The sequence below is a fragment of the Oncorhynchus kisutch genome, linkage group LG5 (assembly GCF_002021735.2).
Source record: "Oncorhynchus kisutch isolate 150728-3 linkage group LG5, Okis_V2, whole genome shotgun sequence".
Classification (NCBI taxonomy): domain Eukaryota; kingdom Metazoa; phylum Chordata; class Actinopteri; order Salmoniformes; family Salmonidae; genus Oncorhynchus; species Oncorhynchus kisutch.
In genome coordinates, this window is record NC_034178.2 from 53,088,856 (window position 1) to 53,102,890 (window position 14,035).

A 14,035-nucleotide genomic window follows, 5' to 3' on the forward strand; every position below is an offset into this window, starting at 1 on the left:
GATGATGACCAACATTTTATATGGATTTGTAATTTATTGCAAACATTAGGTTCAAAATAATAGAAGGGAAATGTCTGCCCCACAACAGTGTTTGAAAGAACACATACTAATGTAGCTTGCTACACATCCTTCAGTGGTCAACTATTGAAATATGTACAAACATGTCCTCTATTCTCTTGCAAGAGAGGCATATACAATATTTGACAAAAATAAAAAAATATTGTCAGTAATTCCTCTTATACCCACTCCTCTGTATAATGAGTTTAGGTCCTTTAAAAAATGTCAGGCACTGTCAGAGTAAAATAATAGTATGTTGTTTATATACACGTATGTGAGTTCCCTGTAAGAGTGTGTGTCTGATATAAAACGCAGTTCGATTTTTCAGGATTGTTTTCTCTTTTGGTCGTGGTCAGTTAAGAGAAGTTGAGGCTTGAGAAGAATCGTGAGCGTCGAGGTGCAAACCGGGACTCAGGCTCACTCCCCCGTCTCTTCGCTCCCTCCTTCTCTCTCCTCCGGCGAGCCAGGTCTTCCTCCAACACCTGCACACACAGACAGAAACATATTCAAACACAGACAGATGGAACGATGACAGATGGACAGACAGACACATAGACACACAGATAGATACACAGACACACACACTATACCAGACTGTGCCTGCACACTCAGGCATAAACACGTTCAAACACGGATGGACAAACAGACTATATACCCTCATTGAAACGTTCAGGTCATCGAGGTCAAGTCAACAAGTGCAAAGGAACATGTTTTGGGATTCAAAGTGTAGCCCTGATGTCCCTTCAAACAGCAGATTTAAAATACTGCCCTGTTGCCTCCTGAGTGACACAGCGGTCTAAGGCACGGCTGCGACCGGCAGACCCATGAGGCAGCGCACAATTGGCCCAGTGTTGTCCGGGTTAGGGGAGGGTTTGGCTGGCTGTAATTTCCTATCACGCTCTAGAGACTCCTTGTGGTGGCCGGGCGCATATGCACGCTGGCTTTGGTTACCAGCTTTACGTGTTTCCTCCGGCACATCCGTGCAGCTGGCTTAAGCGAGCACTGTGTCAAGAAGCAGCGCGGCTTGGCGGGTCATGTTTCGGAGGACGCATGGCTCTCGACCTTCGCCTCTCCCGAGTCCGTATGGGAGTTGCAGCGATAGGACAATTGGATATCAAGAAAATTAGGAGAAAAATGGGTAAAAAGTAAAACAATAAAATAGAAAATAAAATAAATAAATACTGCCTCTCATCATTAATCTGTTACCATGGTGTGCATGGCTAATGGATGTGGCAGCTGAACATTGAACAATATCCACTCATGGTCTCCTATCTCCTTACTTGCTTTGTCATTCAACACACTATTCCCACAACAAACTCTTCTTTCTCTGTCTCCCATACCTCTTTCCTGCAGGCCAGCTTGTCTTTCCACTCGTTCAGCTCTAGAGTGTGTTCATCCTCCAGTCTACGAATCTTCTTCTTCTCCATATCAACTAACAGCTGCAGTTTCTCATTCTGAAACACACACACGAGCACACATGCATAAATATATATATATATTTTTAAATATAACCAATTATGCTTATTTGATTATATGAAAACATTCTATTATAGAGTATACCAGTTTATAGTAGATATAATATGAATATCTACAACCCAGTGAGCTTGCTAGCACATGGTGTGTAGTGTAGTGTACCTGCAGCTCCTGGAGTTCAGTCATATTGCCGTCACACTGCTCCTGCACCTCCCTCAGCTGGCCCTCATGGACCTGCTGCAAACTCTGCCTCTCAGCTCGCTGAATGCCCTCCTCCTCCGACATAAACTGACATACAGAGAGAGAGATGGAGAGAGAGAGAAAGAAATAGAAATTGTGAGAGAGGGGGAGAAAAAGAGACAGAGACGGAGGCAAAGATGATTGCCAAACAAACAATTACTAGTGGCCAATTGAGCACAGCAAAGAATGTTAACTATTTGGGAACTGAGAAGCCATACAAGTCTCTGTACTGACCAGTGTGAGGCGCTGCCTGTGCTCTTGCCCACTCAGGCCCAGTGTCTTCAACTCTTGCTTGAAGTGGGCCAGCCTGGCCTTGGCCTCGGTGCGCTGGGCTCGCTGGAGCTGGGTCCTCTCCTGGGCCTGTTGGGCCCTCTGCTCATCCAGCAATGCCCGATGGAACTGGGACGCCCTGTCTGTATCCTAGGAAAGGACAGTGGAGAGGGGATCATGGTCATGGTGTGTGTGTGTGTGTGTGTGTGTGTGTGTGTGTGTGTGTGTGTGTGTGTGTGTGTGTGTGTGTGTGTGTGTGTGTGTGTGTGTGTGTGTGTGTGTGCGTGCGTGCGTGCATGCGTCTCTGTGTGTGCATTTGAGTATGCAAGTTTGGGGGGTTAGGGTTCTTAGTGAGAGCATTCCAACTCACTTTGCTGTGCCTCTTGGTAAGCTGTTGTCTTTGCAGTGAATACTGCTCCTTCACCTGCTGCTTGAAGAGGTGGTACTTCTCCTGCAGATGACGTTGTTCCATCTCCCAAATTACTGATTCCCGGGCTGCAGGCAAGGAGCCCATATATGTGAATGAATCAAAGTTTCTATAGGCGCAAACACAGTCAATGTCACCGTTGTGGTCAATGCTTCAAGAGGGCCACCATTGTTCCTGTTCCCAAGAAAGCTAAGGTAACTGAGCTAAACGACTACCGCCCCGTAGCACTCACATCCGTCATCATGAAGTGCTTTGAGAGACTAGTCAAGGACCATATCACCTCCACCCTACCTGACACCCTAGACCCACTCCAATTTGCTTACCGCCCAAATAGGTCCACAGACGATGCAATCTCAACCACACTGCACACTGCCCTAACCCATCTGGACAAGAGGAATACCTATGTGAGAATGCTGTTCATCGACTACAGCTCGGCATTCAACACCATAGTACCCTCCAAGCTCGTCATCAAGCTCGAGACCCTGGGTCTCGACCCCGCCCTGTGCAACTGGGTACTGGACTTCCTGACGGGCCACCCCCAGGTGGTGAGGGTAGGCAACAACATCTCCTCCCCGCTGATCCTCAACACTGGGGCCCCACAAGGGTGCGTTCTGAGCCCTCTCCTGTACTCCCTGTTCACCCACGACTGCGTGGCCACGCACGCCTCCAACTCAATCATCAAGTTTGCGGACGACACAACAGTGGTAGGCTTGATTACCAACAACGACGAGACGGCCTACAGGGAGGAGGTGAGGGCCCTCCGAGTGTGGTGTCAGGAAAATAACCTCACACTCAACATCAACAAAACTAAGGAGATGATTGTGGACTTCAGGAAACAGCAGAGGGAATACCCCCCTATCCACATCGATGGAACAGTAGTGGAGAGGGTAGCAAGTTTTAAGTTCCTCGGCATACACATCACAGACAAACTGAATTGGTCCACTCACACAGACAGCATCGTGAAGAAGGCGCAGCAGCGCCTCTTCAACCTCAGGAGGCTGAAGAAATTCGGCTTGTCACCAAAAGCACTCACAAACTTCTACAGATGCACAATCGAGAGCATCCTGGCGGGCTGTATCACCGCCTGGTACGGCAACTGCTCCGCCCTCAACCAGGCGTACTGCTCCGCCTGGTACGGCAACTGCTCCGCCCTCACCACTAACATTGAGTGGCCGCTGCCAACACACTGACAATGACACTGACTCAACTCCAGCCACTTTAATAATGGGAATTGATGGGAAATGATGTAAATATATCACTAGCCACTTTAAACAATGCTACCTTATATAATGTTACTTACCCTACATTATTAATCTCATATGCATACGTATATACTGTACTCTATATCATCCTTATGTAATACATGTATCACTAGCCACTTTAACTATGCCACTTTGTTTACATACTCATCTCATATGTATATACTGTACTCGATATCATCTACTGTATCTTGCCTATGCTGCTCTGTACCATCACTCATTCATATATCCTTATGTACATATTCTTTATCCCCTTACACTGTGTATAAGACAGTAGTTTTGGAATTGTTAGTTAGATTACTTGTTGGTTATTACTGCATTGTCGGAATTAGAAGCACAAGCATTTCGCTACACTCGCATTAACATCTGCTAACCATGTGTATGTGACAAATAAAATTTGATTTGATTTGATTTGATTTGTCTAATTTCCTGTCGGTCTGTAATTTGGGCCTAACCATTTTCATAAAGCAGCCCATAATCATAACCAATTTGTGAGTGCGTAGGTGCATGCGTACGTGAGTGTGTGCTGATCGTGTGCGTGCATGTGTGTACCTCTCTTAAGCTGCTGGGTCTTGACAGTGATATCCCACTCCATAGAGGCCACCTTCCTCTTGTGTTCCTGGACTCCTTTCTGGAGCGTCTCATTGAGCTCCTGCTGCTGCTTCTGCAAGTAACGCGCCTCCTGGGATGAACACAAGAGGAAACAAGATATACCAAGGGCTCTCTGTGTGTGTGTTGGTGTGTAAGTGTGTGTGTGTGTGCATGTTGTGCGAGCGTGCGTGCATGTTGTGCGTGCGTGTGTTTGCGTGCGAATCGGTGTACTTCTCTGGGTTGAGCCTTCAGTACAGCAGCCTTGCGGTTCAGCTCTCGCTCCTGCTGGCTCTTGAGTCTGCGTGCGTCCTCTCTGAGCCTGGCTGTGTGCTCTGTCTCCATGCGGCTGCTCTGCTGAACATACTGCTTTTCTACCCGCTCCAGCTCACCGTCGTAATACTGCTTCTTGCTCTGCACAAAGCACACAAAACACACCAAATTAGCTGGAGTTTGTAAGACAGGGGGAAAGATTGCCACAAATCTCATGTGATCACTCAATATTGAAAATTAGTTGTTCAGGCTGTTAAATTCAAATCCCATACCTTAAAACCTGAAAAAATGGTGTTTTTGGAAGTCACAATGTTGTAATAACAGAATGTAGCTTATATGAATTAAAATATGTCTTCATGTCATATCGCCAGTTGGCAACCCATCCCTTATGGGATTAATTGACACTTACACAAACATTACAATAATTCGCTGTGATAATTCAGTGATAATTCTTCCAGTGTTCTTTGCAGTGCGAATCGTATAAAGAGTGAAATTTAAAAATAAAAAAAAGAATACATAATATTAAATAATGTTATCCAAAAAATAACTATATCCCTAGAGCAGTAAACATATACATACTGTACATACATACATACATACATACATACATACATACATACATACATACATACATACATACATACATACATACATACATACATATACAGATAAATAAATACAAACATTTAAACAGAAGGAATTTGAACCCAGTCTGGCACAAAGAGAAGATTCAAGTGGGAGACAGGCTTACACACAATTTACAGTATATACATACAGTACGTGCCATTTTCTATATAGAAGCTAAATATTATATTATAATTAAATTACAGGTAGCCCTTTTTATTTTATTCCAGGCTTTATCTAAATATTCCACAAACGGGACTCTGGGTCCCACTACTCACTGTCATCTCCTGGGCGATCTGTCGGAACATCATCTCTCTCTGTTGCTGCAGCCGCTGCTCCATCTGGGAGTACTCTCTCTGCTCCTCCCTCTGAAGGAGCTTTAAAGCCTGCAGCTCCTGGCGCCTGCATAGTCAGGTACACACACCCACACGGACACACACACACGGGAGATTGAACATACTAATGAAGTGAATGCATTGAATATGAATGTGTTTAAGTCTCCCATCCAATATGTATTTGAAATTATGAGTCTATCCTTAATCTAGTTATTTTTTCATAGGAGCCCAAGCCTTGTTTCCAGAGGGAAAAGTTTACCTGGCAGACCGCATGCGCCGCTCTTTCCCATCGGTATCTTTCAGGACCTTTGACGTGGTGACGCTGACCTCTCGGCCGTCCACCATGAACTTCCGGGTCCTTTTGACCGTCTTCCTGTTATGGATCAACTCCTGGAATACAACAAAGAAAAGATTACAGTCACAAAGTGCTTCTGTTTAGTTGGTGTAATCTATCTAGGGAAGCACACAACACTTCTTATTACCTCTCTTAAAGGGAAATTACACTCTAAAATCTACTTTTGTCAGATGTTTTCAGACCTCAAAAGTGGACTATTTTTGAGTTTTGAAAGCACCTGAGAAACTTTGATTTTGGAGTGGAATGTCTCTTTAACCTTAATAAATTGTACCCTTATGTTTTATGTTCTGTATTATATTCACTTGGGGAACCAATGGGTGACAGCCTGCCCTGATCACTATCACTCACCTCTACAGGTCTTGACATTGTTGAGACTGTCAATGTTGAGTTGTCTTTCTCTGTCATGTCAGCTTGGTCATCAGTGGCAGCCATCTTGGGTTTATTGTCTGTCACTTGGTGCCAGTTTCCATTTGATGCTGAGTTCAGGTGTACTGTGTCTGTAGCTGTTCCCTGAGATCTAGTTGAGCTCTGTTCGGTCAATATGTTTAATTGGGTCTGACCTGCCTCCTCCTCCTTACCTCCTTCCTCCAGCTTCTTCCCTCCTTCCTCTTTCCCTCCTTCCTCCCTCCCACTATTTGACTCCAAGGTCAAGTTTACCCTCAACACAGGTTCTCCAGTTGGGGGGTCAGTCTTCTTCTCTTCTCCCTTACTGTCTTCTTGTTTGTTTCTCTCTTCTTTTGGTTCCTGCTTTATGATCATATTGGATTCTTGTGCTTGGATAATCACAATGTTATCACTTTCTAATCCAAGGTCCACCTCTTTACTCTGTTCATCTTTTCCCACTGTTCTGTCCTCTGCTCTCTCTACATTTTCACATTCAGTCACTTTGATATCAAGGATTTTATCTTCTGTGTCTGCCCTCAAACTCTTCTCCTTTTCACTGGTCTCAACTTCCATTGATTCACTTCTTTGCTTCTCTGTTTCAGTCTGTATTTCACCTGTTTGTTCTGATTGTACAGTCTCTTCAATATCACTCTTAGATTCTCCGTCCTCCATTTCAGGACTTGCTTCATGTTCTTTTAAGTCCATTCCTTTGTCTGGAGTTTTCTCAATGTCTGGACAGTTGCTTGTCTCTCCCTCGCTTGTCTTTAACTCCACCTTGACCTCCTGTTCTTCTTCTACATATGTCTTGTCTTGTATTCCTTCTTTATTTATCTGCATCTTATCCCTTTCTTCTACCATACTCCCCTCGTGCTCTGCCTCTTCATCTCTCTTAGCATGTAGTTCATTCTCTTCTAAAATCTTCTCATCCTTGTCCTGCTCCTGCTCCTCCTCTCCCCTCTCCTTTTGTATTTCCTCCTTGGTCCCTTCCGTCCTCTCATCTTTGCTCTGTTTTGTCTCTTCCTCAGCCTTCCCACTGGTGGCCATCTTGAAGTGGTTATGAGTGGAGAGATCCAGAAAGTCTAGCACTGAGTGCTGGGTTTCTCCTCTCTTTTTTGTGGATGGGCAGGGCATTTCCAAAGACAAGGCTATAACCAGTGGACTTTGTTTGTGCACTAACTGGCGAGGAGCTTCTTCTACCCTATGCTTAGTATCATTATTTGGTGCTGATTTAAGGATACCAATTTCCTTAACTGAACATTGAGCCTCAGTAATTGGTTGTTTATTGTCTGAATCAAGTGCATCACCAACAGAGTCATTGGTACTGTTTTGGTTCATATCAGTGTGGATGCCTACTATTTCCTGTTCAGAAGAAGAAACCACTTCCAGGTCAAGGTCTTGGGCCTCACAGTCATTTGAAATTTCATCCTTCTCTTTTTTCTGCCCCTCAACCTTTTCGTCTGCATCATCTCCTGTGTCATTTGTTTCAGGGATGGGTTGAGTGATCCCTCCCTCCAAGCTGCCCCTCCCAACATTCTCACGCAGATCCTTCTCCGCATCCCCTGCATCTCTCTCTCCTGCTGGATGTGTCACTTCCTGCTCTTCTGATTGGCCAGTGGGACTGTCCTCCTTGTTCTGTTGGGTCTGATTGGCTGGAATTGAGGGTGTGTCTCCCCAGAGACCGGACTTGCAGCGCCGAGACCCGGTGGTCAGAAAGGAGAGAAAGGTCCCTGGCTCCCAGACCGACAGACGCCTGGCCAACTTTCTGGCCCTGTCCGTGTTGGGAGTCTCCACCCTGGTCCCAGCGGTGCCCCCATCTTTCACTGGGGTGGAGGAAGAGACTGGGTCAGGGTTGGGTGGAGGTGGTGGTGGACTCATACCAGCCTGTATGATAGATGGGCCCTCCTGAGGTTTCTCTGGTACCTGCATTGTCTCTTCTTCCTGCCCCTTCTCAGACTGGGCAGTCCCTCCATCCGACCCCACAATCGTGTCCTCGTCTAGAGAGCCCCCATGGTCGATCAGGGACTGGCAGAGAAAATAATAGGATGTGTTACCATTGTTGTTCATTTAAGACAGACTTTAGGAGGCAATTTCAATTGCATCTATTTTCTGTCCTATCTACTTGAAGACAAATAAAAACACTCAAAGGACAAAATGTTGGAAAGTTGATGTATGAACTTCCACCTACAGTATACTGTATAGAAGCAGAAATAGAGAAACTTTCCCAACACGTTTTAGATCGAAGCAGATCTCTATTAGAAAGGCATCACTCCCTCAAATCAAGTCTGCATCCCAAATGGCACTCTATGGAGAGCAATAGTAATGCCGTCTTTCTGTACTCCACCATGGCTCGTTGACCTAAGCCTATGGGGAAATGAATGGGGGTTTTGGAGGGGTTATGGACAAATGCCGAAATGAAGGTCTGGTAAAAAAAGGCATAGAAGATCTTATACGTTTTGTTCTATGAGATAATCTTCATCACTTTTTGTGAATTTTGAAGCATTTATGTAATCAAAACAAGCACATAAAGGCTTCATAATTCATAAAGGTCATGTTAACTAACTTCTATTATTACATAGAACAAAACGTATAAGATCTCCTAAGACTGTTTTTACCACAGACCATATTTTCAGCGTTTATCCCAAAACCCCATTCTTTCCCCATGAATTTCCCCCATGGGAATGGCTGAACGAACCAAAGGTAACTCATTTCTATTTTTTAGGACTACAAGTTGGCGAGCTCTGTTCCCTATATAGTGCATTACTTTTGACCAAAACCTATGGGCCCTGATCAAAAGTAGTGAACTATATGGGGAATAGGGTGCCATTTGGGAAGAATCCCCCATCTCTTACCGCTGTCTCCTCCATCACCTCAGCCTTGGCCTCGGCGATGAGTTCCTTCAGGGCTCGACCATCCCGTCCAGCGCAGGGGAAGGGGTGCGCCAGGAGCTGCTGGGCTCCCCACCGGGCCTCAGGGTTCTTCTGCAGCGCTCTCCGCAGGAAGTCCTGGAAATGGGAGGACCTGAAAGTGGGAACACAGTGCAGGGCCACAGGGATGGGTATAGGTTTCAGGTGACGCATCCCAAATGGCACCCTATTCCCTATGGGAAAATATGTTTTCCATGTGTTTGATACTATGAGCTGGCCCTCCCCATTTAAGGTGCCACCAGCCACCACTGATTCATAAAAATAGAGACATCTCCATGTATGACTAACTGTCCCTGACTCACCAGAGGCGTGGGTTGCTGAGGGTGGGTGGGGGGGACTTGGTGATCTTGAGCAGGACCCTCATAGGGTTGAGTGAGTGGTGAGGGGGCTCCATCTCTGCAGCCTCGATCAGCGTCACGCCCAGGGACCAGACGTCCGCCTTGGGGCCATACGGGTTCTCCTTGGAGGTCTCACACTGGATCACCTCTGGAGCCATCCTGGGATAGACGGACGGGCAGACAGAGGGACAAATGGACAAATGTAGACATTGGGGTTGTTGAAAAAGAATGCACATGGGAATGTGGCTGCATGCTAACAACATTTAAACATGTACAAAAATGATATAAGTAAGACAAACCAGTAAGGGGTTCCAATGAAAGTGGCTCTTTTCTGGAGGGTGTGTATGTTTTTGGCAGACACTCCGAAGTCGGCTGGGGATTGAAACAGGGCTTTGAGAGGACTCAATGAGAGGCACTGATACACTATAAGAGAGACACTAGGATAGACTTATAAACAACATTTAGACAGACACACAGTCAGGTAGACAGGTAAACGGACGGATGGATGGAAAATCCGGGAGAGAGAATCGAACAGAGACAGAGAGAAAAGACGGACAAAGAGAGACAAAGAGAGAGAGAGATTATAATCCAGTAGTTGTAGGAGTGTGCTGTGCAGTTTTGTACCCAGTTTGACGTGTCCCTCCATGGTGAGGAGGATGTTGCCTGCCTTCAGGTCTCTATGGATGATGTGGTGCTGGTGGAGGTAGCATAGAGCCTGCAGGGTCTGACAGCATACCTCACTGATCTGCTGCTCAGACAGGCCCCGCTCCAGCTCTTGGGGGTTCACACGCACACACACATGGACACGCACACATGCATGCACACACACACACACACACACACACACACACACACACACACACACACACACACACACACACACACACACACACACACACACACACACACACACACACACACACACACACACACACACACACATATACACAAACACAATAACATATAAGGACAAGCAGGGGCTTCCCAGAGGAGGAAAAACGAAAGAAATGGAAACCAAGGAGTGCATGACGCTTTGGCTCCCACCTAACATGATGTCATCCAAGGCCCCCCCTGGGCAGAACTCAACCAGGATCTATGGGACAGAAAGAGATAGAATCTTCAACGATCAATCATCAAAAGCCTTAACTGTATATATATAATGGATAGTTTTTGTATGTATTTTTTACTTAACCTTTATTTAACTAGGCAAGTCAGTTAAGAACTAATTATTATTCACAATGACGGCCTAGAAACAGTGGGTTGCCTTCTTCAGGGGCAGAATGACAGATTTCACAGATTTCACTGAAACCCCTCCAAAAAGTCCTGACCCAGTGTATTAATATTGACACCTAGCAATGGAGTCAAACAGCTGAAAAAGACCTCACCCACAGCCAACCCTCAAAGAAGATGGCGTCCAACAACCCAAGGATGTTGTTATGGCGGCAGGCTGCCAGGATGTCGATCTCGGTGATATAGTCGTCAAGCTGCTCCTCGTTGCGTACCTCCATCACTTTAGCAGCAGTCAGGGCCCCAGTGGTGTGGTTCTGGGCCTGAATACAGACAGAGGAATACACTATGGTCTCTACGGTTCCATCTACATTATACTGGCTTTAGTCTATATATTATATATTATTTATCATCTTCTCGCAGGCTTTGCATCAAAATGCTTTGTATGAAAAAAGACAGTTAAAAATCACAAACAATCACAAACAATACCTTGAACTCATATACCAGTGAGAGAGATACACATGACTTCACTCTAATCTAGGTGGCCCTAGTTCTTTGCATCTTGGATTGAATAATAATACAGTATTCTACATTTACAATTTACACATGAATAATAAAACCATCACATTAAAGTTGGAAATCAGTCAGCTAAGTGCAACAACAGTCAAGGTGTTTCTGCAAAAACAGAAGAGCAGATGCGTGTGGGTTATACGTCAAGACAGGAAGTTATATTTCAGCCTGTATGGGTTGACAGGAAAACGACAAACCACAGTATGGCCTCATGACGCATGCTATACTCTGCCTACATCGAGAAGATACACAACACAGCTTTAAATCAAAAGCACTTCAAAGTTTGGTAACGCAGTTGGCTGCTCTTGTTTTGCACTGAGACATCATTTCACTCCATCATTTCCATATTGAATTAAAACCAGAGTTAGTTACTCTCCATCCCATCAGAGATGATAGAATTTTCATCTTAAATGTAATATTTTTATGGATTTGGTTTGGTCTGGAGAGGAAAGGAAAGGAGACAAGACCAGACCAGAAGTTAAAATAAGTTAAGTATTGGGCCCTAGCCTGCTGGTACCTTGTAGACCTTCCCAAAGGCCCCGTCTCCCAGCTCCCCCTGGGTGTCCCAGGTCTCTCGAGGGTCCACGTCTCTCCGGAGGTTCTCATAATGCTTCACCCTCTTCTTCTCCGGGCCCAAACGAAAGATACGCATCAGAAGGGATGCCATGTCCCTCACCCCACCTTGCCCTGTCCTCCTTACTCTACAAGGATCTCCTCAGTTTACAGCGCTACAGTGGACAGCAGCCCACAGAAACAAAGCCAACACCACCCGTTTCTTATATACAACGTCCGCCCAAGATAGTAAGGACAGGCAGAACCAAACATCAAGTTCCACTGTGGGTGGAGACCCAATGTGAAAGGTCTTTGACTCGCCTGCACACCTCCTTGTCTCTGAAACGTCTCAGAAGAGACGCAGGAAGTGACTGTGCTAACCACATCCTACACAGAAAAAAAGAGACAAAAAAAAAAAAAAAAAAAAGCATGCAGTGAAAGAGATTTGGGGGGGTAGGCCTATGCCCTGTTTATCTTTTGTGTATTGAGAGAGATATATCTGCCTCACTCAGAGAAATAAGTAGTACTGTTGTGCTTTACAGTCAAATATAACAAATAACTACATGTTTAATAATGAAATGTACAAATGATACATTTATGACATCAATATTTAAAAACATTTATTTAAAAAATGATTCAAACAGTAATATGAGATCTTTATGTAGAACATTTACATTTGACATTTTAGTAATTGAGCAGATACTCTTATCCAGAGCGCATTCATCTCAAGATAGCTAGGTGAGACAACCACATACACTACATGACCAAGAGTATGTGGACCCTTTCTGTATGGACCTCACTTTGTGCACGGGGGCATTGTCATGCTAAAACAGGAAAGGGCCTTCCCACAAAGTTGGAAGCACAGTATCATCTAGAATGTCATTGTATGCTGTAGTACCTAGCACAAAACATGAAAAACAGCCCCAGACCATTATTCTTCCTCCATCAAACTTCACAGTTGGCACTATGCATTCGGGCTGGTAGCGTTCTCCTGGCATTCGCCAAACACAGACTCGTATGTCAGACGGTGAAGAGTGATTCATCACTACAGAGAACATGTTTCCACTGCTCCAGAGTTCAATTTATTTTGTACCTTTATTTAACTAGGCAAGTCAGTTAAGAACAAATTCTCATTTTCAATGACGGCCTAGGAACAGTGGGTTAACTGCCTGTTCAGGGGCAGAACGACAGATTTGTACCTTGTCAGCTCGGGGATTTGAACTTGCAACCTTCCGGTTACTAGTCCAACGCTCTAACCACTAGGCTACCCTGCCGCCCCAGAGTTCAATGGCGGCAAGCTTTGGAAACCCATTTCATGAAGCTGCCGATGAACAGTTCTTGTGTTGACATTGCTTCCCGAGGCAGTTTGGAACTCAGTAGTTCACAATAACAGCACTTGCAGTTGACCGGGGCAGCTCTAGCAGGGCAGACATTTTACAAACTGACTTGTTGGAAAGGTGGCATCCTATGACGGTATCACATTGAAAGTCAACGAGCTCTTCAGTAGGCTACTCTACTGTCAATGTTTGTCTATGGAGATTGCATGGCTGTGTGGTCAATTGTTTTGGGGCGGCAGCGTAGCCTAGTGGTTAGAGCGTTGGACTAGTAACCGGAAGGTTGCGAGTTCAAACCCCCGAGCTGACAAGGTACAAATCTGTCGTTCTGCCCCTGAACAGGCAGTTAACCCACTGTTCCCAGGCCGTCATTGAAAATAAGAATGTGTTCTTAACTGACTTGCCTGGTTAAATAAAGGTAAAAAAAAAAAAAAAAAAATACACCTGTCAGCAACGGGTGTGTCTGAAATAGCCGAATCGAGTCATTTGAAGGGGTGTTCACATACTTTTGTATATATAGTGTATCACCATATCACTTTGGCAGCGGCTAATTGGGGATCTCAATAAATACTACTAAATCGTCAGTCAAAATATACAGGATACAAACATTCCATTAAAGCTAAACAATGGATATATAGCGTTTTGCAAAAAAACTAAATTTCATACACATCTAAAATGAATGAATAACAAATCTGAAAACAGTAATATTTTACACACATATGAAGTTATCCATAAGCAATCAGGTCTGATGAAAAAACAGAAAAGTGAAAAATTGGTGGATATATCGTTTTGGAAATAAACTATT

General features: G+C 44.8%; 1 protein-coding gene across 1 annotated transcript; it reads right to left on the reverse strand.

The window, feature by feature from the left end:
* Positions 1–12,237, reverse strand: si:dkey-81j8.6 (serine/threonine-protein kinase 10). Its single transcript, XM_020483632.2, has 17 exons — positions 11,862–12,237; positions 10,933–11,097; positions 10,592–10,640; positions 10,172–10,321; positions 9,847–9,919; positions 9,512–9,706; positions 9,135–9,303; positions 6,250–8,307; positions 5,806–5,936; positions 5,490–5,613; positions 4,549–4,728; positions 4,279–4,408; positions 2,411–2,535; positions 2,005–2,190; positions 1,693–1,818; positions 1,398–1,511; positions 1–539 (listed from the first exon to the last, which is right to left on the reverse strand). The coding sequence occupies exons 1-17, from the start codon at positions 12,009–12,011 to the stop codon at positions 414–416; spliced, it is 4,251 nt and encodes a 1,416-aa protein (XP_020339221.1). The 5' UTR covers positions 12,012–12,237; the 3' UTR covers positions 1–413.
* Between the last annotated feature and the right edge of the window lie 1,798 nt (positions 12,238–14,035).

Bases quoted from the DNA above. Each gene is read 5' to 3' on its own strand.
- si:dkey-81j8.6 (XM_020483632.2), bottom strand. From the start codon at position 12,011: ATGGCATCCCTTCTGATGCGTATCTTTCGTTTGGGCCCGGAGAAGAAG. The intron at 9,707-9,846 runs GTTTGTCTTACT...CGTCTATCCCAG, and splicing joins TTCATTGGAACCCCTTACTG to GATGGCTCCAGAGGTGATCC. The intron at 2,191-2,410 runs GTGAGTTGGAAT...GTCCTTTCCTAG, and splicing joins TTACCAAGAGGCACAGCAAA to GATACAGACAGGGCGTCCCA.